The sequence below is a fragment of the Geotrypetes seraphini genome, chromosome 2, assembly GCF_902459505.1.
Source record: "Geotrypetes seraphini chromosome 2, aGeoSer1.1, whole genome shotgun sequence".
Taxonomy (NCBI): Eukaryota; Metazoa; Chordata; class Amphibia; order Gymnophiona; family Dermophiidae; genus Geotrypetes; species Geotrypetes seraphini.
The window spans coordinates 8,437,539-8,455,491 of NC_047085.1; the positions used below are offsets into that span (position 1 = coordinate 8,437,539).

Genomic DNA, 17,953 nt, shown 5'->3' on the forward strand with positions numbered 1-17,953 from the left:
ATTTCCTTATCTTGACCCTCGTAGGGATCCCACATGGGTATCCCATTTATTCTTAAAGTCTGGCACGCTGTCTGCCTCGATCACCTGCACTGGAAGCTTGTTCCAATGATCAACCACACAGAAATACTTTCTGGTGTTGCCATGAAATTTTCCGCTCCTGAGTTTGAGTGGGTGCCCTCTTGTGGCCGAGGGTCCCTTGAGAAAGAAAATATCATCTTCCACTTCAACACGTCCCGTGAGGTACTTAAATGTTTCGATCATGTCTCCCCTCTCCCTATGTTCCTCGAGAGTGTAGAGCTACAATTTGTTCAGTCTCTCTTCGTACGAGAGACCCTTGAGCCCCGAGATCATCCTGGTGGCCGTCCGCTGAACCGATTCAATTCTGCGCACATCTTTACTGTAATGTGGCCTCCAGAATTGCACACAGTACTCCAGATGAGGTCTCACCATGGCCCTGTACAATGGCATTATGACTTCAGGCTTTCGGGGGGGGGACATTATTGAAACATTCAAGATAATGAAGGGAATAGACTTAGTAGATAAGGGCAGGTTGTTCACCCTCTCCAAGGTAGAGAGAACGAGATTGCACTCTCTGAAGTTGAAAGGGGATAGATTCCGTACAAACGTAAGGAAGTTCTTCTTCACCCAGAGAGTGGTGGAAAACTGGAACGCTCTTCCGGTGTCAGTTATAGGGGAAAACACCCTCCAGGGATTCAAGACAAAGTTAGACAAGTTCCTGCAGAACCAGAACGTACGCAGGTAGGGCTAGTCTCAGTTAGGGTGCTGGTCTTTGACCTAAGGTCCGCCGCGTGAGCGGACTGCTGGGCACGATGGACCTCTGGTCTGACCCAGCAGTGGTAATTCTTATGTTCCAGCACGTTGCTCTTTGTTCCGGCACACCTTTCCTCAGTTCTGTCTGTTTTTCATGGACCTTCTATGCTTGTACTACAGAGAAGAAACACGGATGTACTCTTCATTCATGGTGGCCAGTGGCGTAGCGAGGGTGAAATGCGCCCCTTTCCCGCTCCTCCCTGCCCTTCCCCCACTATAAGTAACAACTTCAATGTGGCTCTCCCTCTGACATCACTTCCTGTACGTGGCACCTGGAAGTGACATCAGCAGGAGATCTGGCTTGGTCACAAGGAATACTTTGAAGTTGTTGCTTGCAGCGGCGAACAACGAGAGGCATGGGGGAAAGATAGGGGGCCTGTGCCAGAGCCCCCCCTCAACATGGTGCCCGGAGCAGACCTCTCCCCCCCACACATACTTACTGTGCCACTGCTGGCAACCACAGAAGAACAAACTAACCCTGGCTTTTGGTCTTCTCTGTATCCTTCCTTGGCATGGACCGAAATACGTGCTGCGCTGGTGTTGATACCAGGCTTTGTACACAAAACTCATCTCTGTATTGCAAGTGCAAAACCAAGCTAAGAGGTGCACAGAGCCTTTGTTGGGGGATAGTTTCCAGCTGCTGCCACTTGCTACTGATCTGTCCCATTCTGACCCGTACATCTGGGTCAGTAGTCCTCGCTGGAGGATCTCCCATTTCATTTTAAAGTTATTACCATCTCTGTCTCCATCAAGAAGCCTAAAGTGATGAGATCGCTCTCCTCCTACTCCCTTTCCCTTTCTTCCAGAGGCGGGAGTCAAATCTGCAAAGAGCTTTTTGTGCAGAGGAAAAAGGTGGGTGCAGTGAGCAGGGGGGGGGGGGGGGGGGAGGTGAGAGAGAAGGAGCCAGGCAGGAAGATGGATGCAGATCTGGGATACTGGCAACCCACAGGCATGCATGCCGCAGGACAAGTACCTGATGCAGGAACACCAACCACCTCAGGGGGAAGGAGTTTGGGGAAGTATTTAATTTAGAGGGATGCGGCTTCTCTTTTTTTTTTTTTTTTACTTTCCTTTAGCTCCTAAACTGCAAAAAACACCCTTTCATAGCTCCTTGAGCAAAGCGCTTGGGGGAAAGCAAGTTCAAATGCAAAATCCACAAAGAAAACAAAAGTTAAAAAGGAAAAAAAAGGAAGAAGAGTTAGAATTGTTACCACAAAACAAATGAGAAATCAAAAGCAAAAACGGCGATTCTAGGCCAGAAAGCAGAGAATTAATTACAGTTAAAATCCCACCTTCCCTGCATGCATGCAGCCGAAACTGGAGCAATACACAGGCAAAGAGAGAGAGAGAGACAGACAGAGCGAGCGAGCCCCGTGGGGCGTAGAGCTCCACGCACACAGTGTATCTGGGAAGTGTCTCCTACTGCCCAAAACACTAGCGCCCAGCCCCCTAGATGAAACAAACAGTAAGTCATTGCACACATTTCGAAGAGGCCTGGGGTTGTCTCTGTGGGCTGCATAATGTGACCCCATGACCGCTGCAGCTTGGTTGAATTTGTTAATGCCTGGGAAGAAACTTCCAACAGAAGTGTCTCCAAATGAAGCATCCAATTCTGGAGGTGACTGGTCAGGGTTACTGCAAGGTAAATCTCAGGGGGAGTCAGCGGTCAGTTTTAGCACAGGGTAAATCTCAGGGGGAGTCAGTGGTCAGTACAGGAAAAAACTCAGGGGGGTCAGTGGTCAGTTTTAGCACAGGGTAAATCTCAGGGGGAGTCAGTGGTCAGTACAGGATAAGTCTCAGGGGGAGTCAGTGGTCAGTTTTAGCACAGGGTAAATCTCAGGGGGAGTCAGTGGTCAGTGTTAGCACAGGGGAGTCAGCGGTCAGTGTTAGCACAGGATAAGTCTCAGGGGGAGTCAGTGGTCAGTATTAGCACAGGGTAAATCTCAGGGGGAGTCAGCGGTCAGTATTAGCACAGGGTAAATCTCAGGGGGAGTCAGCGGTCAGTGTTAGCACAGGATAAGTCTCAGGGGGAGTCAGTGGTCAGTTTTAGCACAGGGTAAATCTCAGGGGGAGTCAGTGGTCAGTGTTAGCACAGGGGAGTCAGCGGTCAGTGTTAGCACAAGATAAGTCTCAGGGGGAGTCAGTGGTCAGTATTAGCATAGGGTAAATCTCAGGGGGAGTCAGCGGTCAGTATTAGCACAGGGTAAATCTCAAGGGGAGTCAGCGGTCAGTGTTAGCACAGGGTAAATCTCAGGGGGAGTCAGCGGTCAGTGTTAGCACAGGATAAATCTCAGGGGGAGTCAGCGGTCAGTATTAGCACAGGGTAAATCTCAAGGGGAGTCAGCGGTCAGTGTTAGCACAGGATAAATCTCAGGGGGAGTCAGCGGTCAGTGTTAGCACAAGATAAATCTCAGGGGGAGTCAGCGGTCAGTATTAGCACAAGGTAAATCTCAGGGGGAGTCAGCGGTCAGTGTTAGCACAGGATACATCTCAGGGGGAGTCAGTGGTCAGTATTAGCACAGGTTAAATCTCAGGGGGAGTCAGCGGTCAGTGTTAGCACAGGGCAAATCTCAGGGGGAGTCAGCGGTCAGTACAAGATAAGTCTCAGGGGGAGTCAGCGGTCAGTTCTTGGTCTGCTGTTTCAGCTATCTGAAGTGAACGGAAGAAGTGCTACTGGTTTGCTCCACAGAAGCTGCGAGTGAGGAAACGTGTGCCCTGCTCTGCTCTTCACTGGGCTCTGGGATCCCTTGCAAGCTGGAGTTAGTGAAGCAGCTATGGATGGCGCTTTGCACAGCTGAAAGCAGCCTACAGACCTGCCACCCCAGTCTCATACCTCCTCATCGTTCAGCCGACGCAGCGTCTCAGTGATGAACTTGATATACTGGCTGGTCAGGGTGGTCAGCTCGCTGTAGCGTGTCCGGAGGTCTACATACTTAAGACACAGAGAGACATGTGTTTCATCACAATCCATGGGCTTAGTATTTATTGATTTCAAACCTTTATATGCCGCCTATCCAAAAATCTATGTGGGTCACAAAATACACACATAAAAGCAGAACAAACAAACCCTAACATCTAATAAAACAAATCAGTTGAAACATTTGCATAAAACATAAACGGGTACAGAAAGTCATAAACAATACCCCTGTTATCAACACTGACGGCCTCTTTTACAAAGCCGTGCTAGCCGCTGCCCTGCGCTAACGGCCCCGAAGCTCATAGAGATTGAAAGGGCTTCAGAGCTGCTGCCGCGTGGCAGCCCCTGGCGCAGCTTTGTAAAAGAGGCAGTGAATTCCTAAACTTTGAAAGGCCCTTCTGAAAAAGAAAGCCCGAAAAGACAAAAAAAAGAATCAATGCGGCAAATAACATCAGGAAGAGCATTCCACAATTGTGGACCCACCACCCCAAAAACACGAGCACGAATTGATGACTTAGCTATAGATCGCGAACTATCGGAACAACCGATAACTGCTTAAATTGTGAACGCCATGAACGTGAAGGCACGTACGGATCGCGTAAGGCAGCCACCGCGTTTGGCAAAGTTTGTTGCGAGGCCCTTAAACCCAGTAAAGCCCGCTCAGTGTTTTCTTCTTTCCTACCTCCTGGATGATGCTGTCCGATGTAGACTGGACTTTGGGTTTCTTGGCTGGAGAAGCGACAGGCTCCACCTGTGCCTTGTACGTCACTAACTGGAGCTCATAGTCCTGCCAAAGAAAGAGCAGAAGACGGTCAGAGACTGTATCAAAGAAGCTGAAAACCTTTCAAGGATTTAAAGCTCAGTCCTGTGACTTTCCGGATCTACAGATACCACCGATAAGTGCCACCTGCTCTCCCACCTGTTCTCTTCTTGGTTTGGGGGAAGAAGGAACAGTGTGAAATTAGGGGTGGCACTGTTATTAAATTATTCTCTAAAAAATTATGTAAAATATCATTAGTGCTGTTTTTATAACTGTTTCTGTATGTATTCCTATATGTACTGATTAGTTTCTTTAAAAATTAATAAATATATTAAAAAAAATTCTCTAAACATGTGATAATTTTTAAACAGACGGATCGATGTGCTTCATTTTTATAACAAGATAATATCTTCATCACTGCTCTCTATGCGAAAAGCACATTACATATCCCCAAATGCATAAATGAAAATTCAAAAGTTTCTTTAATTTCACTTGGATTGATAAGGTATTGGAATTTTTCAACAAATCACTACCTTCTGGTCCCTCACTGCAGATCGAATTCTCAAGCAAAGTTTTGGGCATCATTATTAACTCTATACTTTCCTTTAATGATCATCTCAACTCTCTGGTAAAAAAAAATGTTTTTTTAGTCTTCACATGTTGAGGAAAGTGAGATCCTACTTCTGCCAACAACATTTTGCTGTCCTTGTACAATCAATCATTCTTTCCAGACTGGACTATTGTAATTCCGTCTATCTAAGTCTAACCAAGAACAATCTTCAAAGACTTCAGCGGATCCGGAACACTGCGGCTAGGTTGATCTTCGCAAAAAGCAAATTCGATCATGTTTCCCCGCTTCTGTCAAAACTTCACTGGCTTCCGGTGATTTCTAGGGTTCACTTTCAATGTACCTGCCTAACATTCAAGATCCTACATGGCATTCTTCCTCCCCTAATTCCATTATCTTGGAATTCTTCAAGACCTGACATTACCAGATCCACCCAAAAACTTAAACTATCTTTCCCCTCGTTAAAAGGTTTATCAAGTTTCAAGTTTATTTTCACTTTTTGATGAATCGCCTATTTAAAATTTCTAGGCGATGTACATAATAATAAAAAACTTTAGCATAATAACAATAAAATCCAATAAAGACTAACATGAAAGATAGGAAAGGGGGTAGAGTTACAATTAGGGTGTAGAAAAAAAGGGAAGTACAAAAGGAAGGGTAAAAATTATTCAAAGCACACTTCATAAATATTAATTAAAATAGAATTGAAAAATTTTGAAGTTTAGAGATCAAAGCATCCCCAAACAAGTAAGTTTTTAATAACTTTTTGAATGCTGAAATGTCACGTTCTATTCTAATATACTGGGGAAGGGAGTTCCACCATTGTGGACCTGCAACAGTAAACATATCTGCTCTTCTCGTTCCAATGATTTTCAAAGAGGGCACAGTTAATAAATTTTGATCGGAAGAACGCAGAGAGGCATCATCTATTAAGGAAAATTTGGGAAATCTCTTTTCTTCAAAATCACTGAGCTTCGGAATAACCTTCCTGCCCTGCTGCGGAATCTGGGCTTCTTCCAATTATTCCCAAAGCGTCTGAAAACTTGGCTTTTCTCTAAAATGTAAAGCTCACTACCCTCTTAATAACCACTAATTCTTATTATGTTCTTCCCTCATTTATTAAAGTACCTGTAAACCATGCCGAGGTCTATCTTTATGGAGAGGATGTGGTATATAAACTTAAGGTTTAGTTTATTTTAATAAAATCTGAAACTTATCTGGACATTTTTAAGTATTGACAGCCCTTCTATTTCCCTCATTGCTTTAGTCTGACTATCTGAATTTAGGAGAATTTTCAGCCAAACCTCTGACAGAAAAAGTATTAAATGTGGATGTCCAAATATAGGCCTGCTTTTCATTCACCTAAATGCAGGTTCCTAGATACCTTGTTAGGAAGCAGGAATTAGGCAGGACCCAGCAGAGAGGAAGGCCTGACGCCAGCATAGCAAGGAGTTGTGAATGCTGCTGACGATGAGAGAGAGAAAGGCATCAAACAGGGGAGGGTGGGTGGGTAGAAAAATCATGCACCCAACTTGAAGGAGGGAGGGGTAAGGAAGAAAGCCGTCCAATTGAGTGGGGAGGGAGAAGGAAGGGAAGGGAGAGGAGAGAGTGATGCCAGACCATAGGGAGGGAGGGAAAGGAAGGAGAGGAGATGCCAGAGCATGGAGGGGAAGGGGAAGATGGAAGGGAAGAAGAAGAGAGATGCCAGGGCATGGAGGAGGGAAGGGAAGGACACAGAGATGCCAGACCATCGAGAAGGGAGGAAGGGAAAGGAAGGAAAGGCTATTCCAGAGAATGGAGGGGAGGGAGAGATGGAAGGGAAGGAGAGGAGAGAGATGCCGGGGCATGGGGGGGGGGAAGGGTAGCAGACAGAGATGCCAGACCACTGAGTGGGGTGGAGTGGGAAGGAGAGAAGGAAAGGAGAAGAGGGATGTTAGAGGATGGGAAGGGATTGGAGACAGAAAAAGAAAAATGGAAATAAGATCATCTTTTTATTGGATTAATTTTAATGCATTTTTAAAATTAACTTTTAGATACCAAAACCCCCTTCCTCAGGTCAGGACAGGATCTCATAACAGTAGTATAATGTACAGACATGAGAAAAGAGGTTTTGGCCTCTGAAATGGATTAATCCAATCAAATGATATGTTCTTAGTTTCCATTTTTTGTTTTATTTGTAAAGTGGCGATTGGTCTTTTTCAGTTTTTTCATATTTACATCTGCTATCTTTATATTTTGCACAGTATTAGGGGGAACAAACAAATCCTGGTAATCAAAACCAGCAAGGTGGACTTAGGAAACTGGCAAGTCTGAGGTTTATTGACAATCAATGAAAATTGGCAATTAAAGACGTATCTTTTTGAATTGGCATACTCTTAATTGCTTTCTTCAATCAGGGGATATTTAGGCCTCCTTTTACCAAACTGCGATAGCAGTTTCTAGCACGGCGAGCTGCGCTGAATGGCCCGCGCTGCTCCCGATGCTCACTGAGTTCCTATGAGTGTCGGGAGAGCACGGGCTCCCTGCGCTAGAAACTGCTATTGCAGTTTCGTATAAGAAGGGGGTAAGTATTGTTGGGGGAGAGATTTGCAAATTTGCAGTTGCTGCTTTTATAATTGTATTTTAAGTTTTACAATCTTTTTTTTCTCTTTTGCATTTTAATTAGAATTGACTTAATGTTGTCTCTCCTATATCTTAATTTTCCAGCTCAAAATGTAGATTACTTGATCATTTTGAAGACTCTGTGAAAGGGCTTTATAAAACAGACACCTTTGCGGACTTCTCTTCTAGCTGTCCTGTTATAAAAACAGGCCCTTAGATAATTGAGCCTGAGGCTTAGGTATTTAAATACCACCTTTTAAGGTATCAAAGCGACTTACAATCAGGTACTCAAGCATTTTCCCTATCTGTAAACCTGCCTCCTACTCCATTTTGTTTTCAAAGGCAACCTTCTGTGATATAGTAACACAGTAAATGACGGCAGATAAAGACCTAGAAACATAGAAACAATAGACGGCAGATAAGGGCCCACGGCCCATCTAGTCTGCCCACCTTAATGTCCCTCCCCTACCTTTGCCCTGTGAAGAGATCCCATGTGCCGATCCCATTTGGCCTTAAAATCAGGCACGCTGCTGGCCTCAATCACCTGTAGTGGAAGACTATTCCAGCGATCAACCACTCTTTCAGTGAAAAAGAATTTCCTGGTGTCACCTCGTAGTTTCCCGCCCCTGATTTTCAACGGATGCCCTCTTGTTGTCGTGGGACCCTTGAAAAAGAAGATATCTTCCTCCGCCTCGATGCGGCCCGTAAGATACTTGAACGTCTCGATCATGTCCCCCCTCTCTCTGCGCTCCTCGAGCGAGTATAGCTGTAATTTGTCAAGCCGTTTTTCGTACGGTAGATCCTTGAGTCCCGAGACCATCCGGGTGGCCATTCTTTGCACCGACTCCAGTCTCAGCACATCCTTGGTGCTGCGTGGTCCTGCGTGGTCCATCCAGTCTATGCTTCTACATAGCTAAGCTGAGGAACGGGGAGGGGCCATTCCTCCCAGCAACATACATCGACAGCCAATACAGGACCCTCAGTTGCTCTCATCCAAGAATTTGAACAGATCTCAGGTGTGAAGCTCATCTAACTTCCTTCTCTCGCAGAATGTACTGAACAGAAATCCAGAGAAGGGGAGAACACATTGTTTCTGTATCCTACCAGAATAGGGCTGTCTACTTAACAGTGCGCTCATTCAGGAGTTGCCAATTCCTCTCCTTTTAAGTTTATGGGTCAGATTGGTAAAGGGATTTTACAGCAGCAGAAAGTCTCTTTATCAACTAGATCCTAACTGGCACAGGATGAAGGTGAAAGGGGACAGACTAAGGAATAACCTCAGGGTGGTGAATACGTGGAACGGCTTCCCCTACAGGCGGTAGAGATGAAACATGGGAGTATGTGGCACAGTGGTTAGAGATACAGCCTCAGCTCCCTGAGGTTGTGGGTTCAAATCTCACGCTGCTCCTTGTGACCCTGGGCAACTCACTTAACCCACCCATTGCCCCAGGTACATTAGGTAGATGTGAGCCCACCAGGATAGACAGAGAAAAATGCTTGAGTACCGGAATAAATTCATGTAAACAATTCTGAGCTCCCCTGAGAGAACGACATAGAAAACTGAATGAATAAATAGTGTGAAACGTTTCAGCCTCTGATAACCAGAGCTGGTATTGTGACATCATAATGCCTCATTCCACCAATAAGAGCCAACCTCATCTGTGATGTCACAATGGCTGGATTGTCCTACATTTGGATCACTTCTGCTACATTTTGATTTCTTGAGTGGCGCAGTGGTTAACGCTACAGCCTCAGCACCCTGAGGTTGTGGGTTCAAATCCATACTGTTCATGACCCTGGGCAAGTCACTTAATCCCCCCATTGCCCCAGGTACATTAGGTAGATTGTGAACCCCCCCAGGACACACAGGGAAAAATGCTTGAGTGCCTGAATGTAAACCACTTAGGCCATAAGTGCTATATAAATCTATATATATAAAATCGGAGGTATGTATGTGTGTATGTGTGTGTGTATGTGCCGCGATCACGCAAAAACGGCTTGACCGATTTGAACGAAACTTGGTATGCAGATCCCTCACTACCTGGGGTGATATGTTCTGGGGGTCTCTTCACCCAAGAATTTATATGTTCTTGCTCCTGGAGGTGAAACTAAAAATGTTGTTTATAATCAAGTTTTGTGTTAGTTGTATTATATTCATTTTGTCAAATATTTCATATTATAATTTGAATATTGTACTTTTTATTAAGCTGTAAAAAAATAATTTCATTCACCACTATAAAGTATCTTTATTTGAATCCATTTACAGTGTTATTGCTATAATTAAATACCCGTGCAACGCCGGAGCATCAGCTAGTACTAAAATAAAATACTGAATAATCTGACTTTATTGTTGTTCATAGCCCTTCAACTTATCCTTCAAAATTGGAAGGACTCCTCTAAACTGCATGCAAATCAGTGGTGGAACTCTGTTTGCTTACACGCTAAATTTGAACGTCACCGCTCATTACCCTCCTACAACAAAACTTGGTCCCTATTACTTGATTACTGTAAAACTGACCTTTGAGATATCTTTCATTCATGTATCCTTATAATTATTTCCATATTTTGTGCTTCTAGTCTTTTCGTTACCCTCTGGATTTTGCACTGGCACTCATTTACTGCTCTTCATTGTCTTTATTATTATCATTGTCTATCTTACTTGTTCAGATACCTTTGTAATTTATCATGAGTATTGGTATTTCTATTTTACTTGTATTGCATATGTATAATTTCCCATTCTCTGCAATTTAATGTACTAGGCAAGTGTTAATATTTGTTCTTATGTGCTCTCCTTTTGGGAGCACTCTATTGTTGGAATTTTATTTTCTTATAAAATCAATAAAACTGAATGAACTAAAAAAAAAAAAATACTGAATAAATGTATCTGAATTCAACAACGCTTGGATCTCTAAGGGATAGTAGATGGCATGGATGGGCCATATGGTCTTTATCTACGTTCATTACCGTATTTTCACGCATATAACGCGCGCGTTATACGCGTTTTTACCTACCGCGCATACCCCTCGCGCGCTATATGCGTGAGCGCGGTATACGAAAGTTTTCAAACATAGTTCCCACCCCGCCCGACGCCCGATTCACCCCCCCAGCAGGACCACTCGCACCCCCACCCCGAACGACCACTCGCACGCGCTCCCACCCGCACCCGCATCCACGATCGGAGCAAGAGGGAGCCCAAGCCCTCTTGCCCGGCCGACTCCCCGACGTCCGATACATCCCCCCCCCCCCGGCAGGACCACTCGCACCCCCACCCCGAAGGACCGCCGACTTCCCGACAATATCGGGCCAGAAGGGAGCCCAAACCCTCCTGGCCACGGCGACCCCCTAACCCCACCCCGCACTACATTACGGGCAGGAGGGATCCCAGGCCCTCCTGCCCTCGACGCAAACCCCCCTCCCCCCAACGACCGTCCCCCCCCCCAAGAACCTCCGACCGCCCCCCCAGCCGACCCGCGACCCCCCTGGCCGACCCCCACGACCCCCCCACCCCCCTTCCCCGTACCTTTGGAAGTTGGCCGGACAGACGGGAGCCAAACCCGCCTGTCCGGCAGGCAGCCAACGAAGGAATGAGGCCGGATTGGCCCATCCGTCCTAAAGCTCCGCCTACTGGTGGGGCCTAAGGCGCGTGGGCCAATCAGAATAGGCCCTGGAGCCTTAGGTCCCACCTGGGGGCGCGGCCTGAGGCACATGGGCCCAACCCGACCATGTGCCTCAGGCCGCGCCCCCAGGTGGGACCTAAGGCTCCAGGGCCTATTCTGATTGGCCCACGCGCCTTAGGCCCCACCAGTAGGCGGAGCTTTAGGACGGATGGGCCAATCCGGCCTCATTCCTTCGTTGGCTGCCTGCCGGACAGGCGGGTTTGGCTCCCGTCTGTCCGGCCAACTACCAAAGGTACGGGGAAGGGGGGGGGGGGGGGTCGCCAGGGGGGTCGCGGGTCGGCTGGGGGAGCGGTCGGAGGTTCTTGGGGGGGGCGGTCGTTGGGGGGGAGGGGGGTTTGCGTCGAGGGCAGGAGGGCCTGGGATCCCTCCTGCCCGTAATGTAGTGCGGGGTGGGGTTAGGGGGTCGCCGTGGCCAGGAGGGTTTGGGCTCCCTTCTGGCCCAACTACCAAAGGTACGGGGAAGGGGGGTGGGGGGGTCGTGGGGGTCGCCAGGGGGGGTCGCGGGTCGGCTGGGGGGGCGGTCGGAGGTTCTTGGGGGGGGGGCGGTCGTTGGGGGGAGGGGGGTTTGCGTCGAGGGCAGGAGGGCCTGGGATCCCTCCTGCCCGTAATGTAGTGCGGGGGGGGGGTAGGGGGGTCGCCGTGGCCAGGAGGATTTGGGCTCCCGCCTGGCCCGATATTGTTGGGGAGTCGGCGGTCCTTCGGGGGGAGGGATGTATCGGACGTCGGGGGGGGGGGGCATCAGGCTTTCAGGATGGGGACAGACCTTCAAGGGGGGACAGTGCACGGAAGTCAGGGGGGGGTGAACGGAGAGTCGGGACAGCGCACGGAGAGGCGGGGCAGTGCACGGAAGTCAGGGGGGGGAGAACGGAGAGTCGGGACAGCGCACGGAGAGGCGGGGCAGTGCACGGAAGTCAGGGGGGGTGAACGGAGAGTCGGGACAGCGCACGGAAATTCAGGGCAGTGCACGGAAGTCAGGGGGGGTGAACGGAGAGTCGGGACAGCGCACGGAAATTCAGGGCAGTGCACGGAAGTCAGGGGGGGTGAACGGAGAGTCGGGACAGCGCACGGAAAGTCGGGGCAGTGCACGGAAGTCAGGGGGGGTGAACGGAGAGTCGGGACAGCGCACGGAGAGGCGGGGCAGTGCACGGAAGTCAGGGGGGTGAACGGAGAGTCGGGCAGCATGCGCGGTATAATCGTGAGCGCGTTATACCAAAGTTTTTGTGCTTATCATCGTGATTTCTGCGCGCTATACACGTGTGCGCGTTTTATACGGGTGCGTGTTATTTGCGTGAAAATACGGTAGTCTGCTGGACTCAAATCAGTGCTTCCAATACAGCAGCCAAAATCCCCACGTACCTGGTAAAGTAAATGGTCTGCTCTGGATAAAACAGGTCAATGCACCAAAAAGAAGAGATTAGTAATAGGGAAGCAAGCCAGAAAGCAAAAAATCCCATCCAGCTCCTCAATTTATCTAGAGCATACGTATAAGAGTACACAGCAGATCCTCCAAGGCCCCAGTTTCTCCAGCTAAGTGGAGACGTGATCTACATGAGAGATTTCTAGGGCAGTTGGGTTCTGGCACGCAGTTGAGCATACAGTCCTTCCACAGGGATTGCTGGTCTTTCGGCTGTGGCAGGAGAGCGTCAAAGCAGCATCTTCGGTAGTAATAGATGAGACAGACATGGAGGCACGATCTTACCTTGATGGCATCGATATACTGCTTGGCATATTTCTGACACTCATCGACCTTGTCTCTGTTACTCTCAATCTCGTCCAGAAGTTTCTGTGAAGACATGGGGCCAAAGTATAGTGTTCGTTATACAGTTATAATTCAACAAATCCACGTGATCCTTCTTTGTGCCCAAGCAACACCTGTTCCATGTCCCAAATAAAAGATATTCGACCCGCCTTACCCTTTAGTCTACCATGTCACTTGACAAGAAACACCCACATTTCTTAGCCCTTTTCCAGTTTTCGGGTCACCTGACAAGTAATGAAGGGCGGTTACCTTCTCTTGCAAGAGGTGTTCCTTCATGGTCTTGCTGTCCGTGATAGGCACCGACTGGATCTGCTCCTGCCTCTGCTTTGCATCCTTGATCCATTTGATCAGCCACTCATAGGTCTCCCGGTAGTACCGTAACTGCCGTCCCAGTTGGTCCAACTCCCGCTGCCGCAGGTCAATCTGAACTAGGATGGCCTGCCAGCGCTCCAAGAGCTGCTGCACCTTCTCTCGATACCGATCCAGGTCCACATCCCGCTCACTGTGGGACCTCAGCATCTGCTCATTCACGTCCTTGGCTTTGTTCAGATCAGCCTCCAGAGTGTTGAAAAGAGGCTGGTGACCTTCCACCTGGCTACGTAATTTCTGTGGAAGAAAATGAAAGAGCCTCGTGTCAAGACTTAGAACATAAGAACAGCCTTACTGGGTCAGACCAATGGTCCATCAAGCCCAGTAGCCTGTTCTCATGGTGGCCAATTCAGGTCCCTAGTACCTGGCCAAAACCCAAATACAGTAAAACCTTGGATTGCAAGTGTTTTGCAAGACAAGCAAAACATTTGATTACATTTTAACTTGATATACAAGCAATGTCTTGCAATATGAGTACATATAGTATTTTATATTGAAGTTTTTGGGTTGTGGAACGAATCGTCTGAGTTTCCATTATTTCCTAGGGGGAAATTCCCTTTGACATACGAGTGCTTTGGATTACAAGCATGCTTCCGGAACGAATTATGCTCGCAAACCAAGGTTTCACTGTAGTAGCAACACTCCATGTTACTGATCCAGGGTAAGCAGTGGCTTTCCCTATGTCTTTCTCAATAACAGACTACAGGAACTTGTCCAAACCTTTCGTAAAACCAGCAAATGGGAACATTTAGGAGCTGCCCATCTTGTCCCATTCCATATTAGCTTATTCTACACCAGACTTTGGTGTGGATGGCATAAAGAGCCTTCATCAAGATGCGATTTCCTGCTGCTGTCCACTGGGATCCTTCCCTGTAAACCCCAAGGCCGCTAATAAGGTGGGATTTTCTCCAGGCATTGTAAGGAAGGGAAGTTGAACCCATTTGTCATAATGGGATTTCCAGTGCATCTTAGGGTGAGAATGACGGCCAGCCCATGAGACACAAGTCCCTAATTCTTCCCCAGTTAGGACAGGACAGCTAGTATCCCTCAACCCTACCACACAATAAGATCTTATCAGTCTCCCCCTCATCAGGGACCCCCCAGAACAGTACCAACGTCAAGATACATCTCTCTTATCTAAGTGCACCTCAAGGCCAGAATCACTTGCTGCTCACTGATCTACCAAGAGCAATGTGAGGGTCTACATATTGGAGGGGTGGGGTGGGGTGCTCACTTACTGCTCTGATTGGCTGAGAGCAGAGTGTGAGGGTGCATTTTTTTAGTGTGGGGGTTCACCTGCTGCTCTCGCTGGTCTGTTGCGAGCAGAATGTGAAGGTGCATTTACGGTGTGGTGGTGGGGGTCTCACTGAAATGAAAAACCCCCGTCTCCCTCTCAACCCTGGGTCACGTGGCCTTTTGTTAGCGCTCCCAGGAGTCTCACCTTCAGCTCAGCCTTGGTAGCTTCCAGCTCCTTGCTATCTGAGGGGACGGCATGCACCTCCTTTAACTGGTCTTCATAGGTCCTAACCACTTCCTCTGCTCCTTGTGTGCTCCGGATCACCAGGTTTATGGTCTTCAGCCTGCAAACCGGCAGATATGAAGTTACAGAAGCAGCTTTGATTCAGCAATTCTCTGTGTTCTGGACCCTGGGTCTAGACACAGAACATTTGGAACCATGAAAGAAACATTTAAACTGTAAAAGTGACCCTAAGCTGGCTGAAGCCCAGTACCCCACAAGAGGATACAGGGCACTCATAACCCAGCTTGCTGTTCCTGTTTAAATAACCCCCACCTCGCTGGCAGTAACAGAGAGCCATTCTTATCGTGGTATGGACATCAAACCGGATCAAAGGGGAATGCGCCAGGGAGTATTCCTTTGAAAATGTATTTTGTGGCAGGGACAGCAGCTCCACAAAACTGCTACAAAGTTTTCACATGCAAATGTTCTTCTGGGAAGTATACACAAGAAATTAAAACACTGCAAGAATGGATCCAACAACACTTTCCCCTATGGAAAAAAAGAGTGTTGGTGGGGGGAGCAATTTTTGGAAGGCAGGTTTCTTTAACCCAAGAAAAATATTCTGAAAACTGCCTCTAGAGGGTTTTATTTTAACAGTAACATTTCTACAACAAAAATAACAAATACCTGTAAAGCTGGGACAACTACCTAACATAACTTAACCAGAGTAAACTGGGGAGACAGTAGTCCTGACTTAGGCAAGTAGAAGGAGAGGCTGTAGTCCTGACTTAGACAAGTAGGAGGAGGAGAGGCTGTAGTCCTGACTTAGGCAAGTAGAAGGAGAGGCTGTAGTCCTGACTTAGGCAAGTAGAAGGAGAGGCTGTAGTCCTGACTTAGGCAAGTAGAAGGAGGAGAGGCTGTAGTCCTGACTTAGGCAAGTAGAAGGAGGAGAGGCTGTAGTCCTGACTTAGGCAAGTAGAAGGAGGAGAGGCTGTAGTCCTGACTTAGACAAGTAGGAGGAGGAGAGGCGGTAGTCCTGACTTAGGCAAGTAGGAGGAGAGGCTGTAGTCCTGACTTAGACAAGTAGGAGGAGGAGAGGATGTAGTCCTGACTTAGGCAAGTAGAAGGAGAGGCTGTAGTCCTGACTTAGGCAAGTAGAAGGAGGAGAGGCTGTAGTCCTGACTTAGGCAAGTAGGAGGAGAGGCTGTAGTCCTGACTTAGACAAGTAGGAGGAGGAGAGGCTGTAGTCCTGACTTAGGCAAGTAGGAGGAGGAGAGGCTGTAGTCCTGACTTAGGCAAGTAGAAGGAGGAGAGGCTGTAGTCCTGACTTAAGCAAGTAGAAGGAGGAGAGGCTGTAGTCCTGACTTAGGCAAGTAGAAGGAGGAGAGGCGGTAGCCCTGACTTAGGCAAGTAGAAGGAGGAGAGGCTGTAGCCCTGACTTAGGCAAGTAGAAGGAGGAGAGGCTGTAGTCCTGACTTAGGCAAGTAGAAGGAGGAGAGGCTGTAGACCTGACTTAGGCAAGTAGAAGGAGGAGAGGCTGTAGACCTGACTTAGGCAAGTAGAAGGAGGAGAGGCTGTAGCCCTGACTTAGGCAAGTAGAAGGAGGAGAGGCTGTATTCCTGACTTAGGCAAGTAGAAGGAGGAGAGGCTGTAGCCCAGACTTGGGCAAGTAGAAGTAGGAGAGGCTGTAGTCCTGACTTTGGCAAGTAGAAGGAGGAGAGGCTGTAGCCCTGACTTTGGCAAGTAGAAGGAGGAGAGGCTGTAGCCCTGACTTAGGCAAGTAGAAGGAGGGAAGGCTGTAGTCCTGACTTAGGCAAGTAGAAGGAGGAGAGGCGGTAGGCCTGACTTAGGCAAGTAGAAGGAGGAAAGGCTGTAGTCCTGACTTAGGCAAGTAGAAGGAGGAGAGGCGGTAGGCCTGACTTAGGCAAGTAGAAGGAGGAGAGGCGGTAGCCCTGACTTAGGCAAGTAGAAGGAGGAGAGGCTGTAGCCCTGACTTAGGCAAGTAGAAGGAGGAGAGGCTGTAGTCCTGACTTAGGCAAGTAGAAGGAGGAGAGGCTGTAGTCCTGGCTTAGGCAAGTAGAAGGAGGAGAGGCTGTAGCCCTGACTTAGGCAAGTAGAAGGAAGAGAGGCTGTAGCCCTGACTTAGGCAAGTAAAAGAAGGAGAGGCTGTAGTCCTGACTTAGGCCAGTAGAAGGAGGAGAGGCTGTAGTCCTGACTTAGGCAAGTAGAAGGAGGAGAGGTGGTAGCCCTGACTTAGGCAAGTAGAAGGAGGAGAGGCTGTAGCCCTGACTTAGGCAAGTAGAAGGAGGAGAGGCTGTAGTCCTGACTTAGGCAAGTAGAAAGAGGAGAGGCTGTAGCCCTGACTTAGGCAAGTAGAAGGAGGAGAGACTGTAGTCCTGACTTAGGCAAGTAGGAGGAGAGGCTGTAGTCCTGACTTAGGCAAGTAGGAGGAGGAGAGGCTGTAGCCCTGAGTTAGGCAAGTAGAAGGAGAGGCTGTAGTCCTGACTTAAGCAAGTAGAAGGAGGAGAGGCTGTAGTCCTGACTTAGGCAAGTAGGAGGAGGAGAGGCTGTAGTCCTGACTTAGGCAAGTAGAAGGAGGAGAGGCTGTAGTCCTGACTTAGGCAAGTAGGAGGAGGAGAGGCTGTAGTCCTGACTTAGGCAAGTAGGAGGAGGAGAGGCTGTAGTCCTGACTTAGGCAAGTAGGAGGAGGAGAGGCTGTAGCCCTGATTTAGGCAAGTAGAAGGAGGAGAGGCTGTAGTCCTGACTTACTTCTCTAGGTAGATGGAGGAAAGGCTGTAGACTTGGTCCATTTTTTGATGAGTGATCTCATGTTCCGTGCGCAGTAAGGGGCTGGATGAGGACTGCTCCTTCTGAGCCAAAACCTTCAGTGTCTTCTCGCTGACCTTATTCAGGTTTTTCTTGATGCCCTCCAGTTCAAAGTGGATTTGCTGTTTAGGAATTAAAACCAATGGAAGAGGGAAGCAGAAACATGAGAAAGAGAAGGGAAGAAGG

The 17,953-nt window shown here is 48.1% G+C and overlaps 1 protein-coding gene across 1 annotated transcript in view; it reads right to left on the reverse strand.

Annotated features, from left to right (window-relative positions):
- The window catches only part of PLEC (plectin), a 523,889-nt gene that overhangs the window by 279,752 nt on the left and 226,184 nt on the right, over positions 1-17,953 (reverse strand). Inside the window, 6 exon segments of the mRNA XM_033935291.1 lie at positions 3,665-3,763; positions 4,431-4,535; positions 13,054-13,137; positions 13,363-13,719; positions 14,924-15,062; positions 17,711-17,889. Of these exon segments, the coding sequence (XP_033791182.1) occupies positions 3,665-3,763; positions 4,431-4,535; positions 13,054-13,137; positions 13,363-13,719; positions 14,924-15,062; positions 17,711-17,889 (963 nt within the window).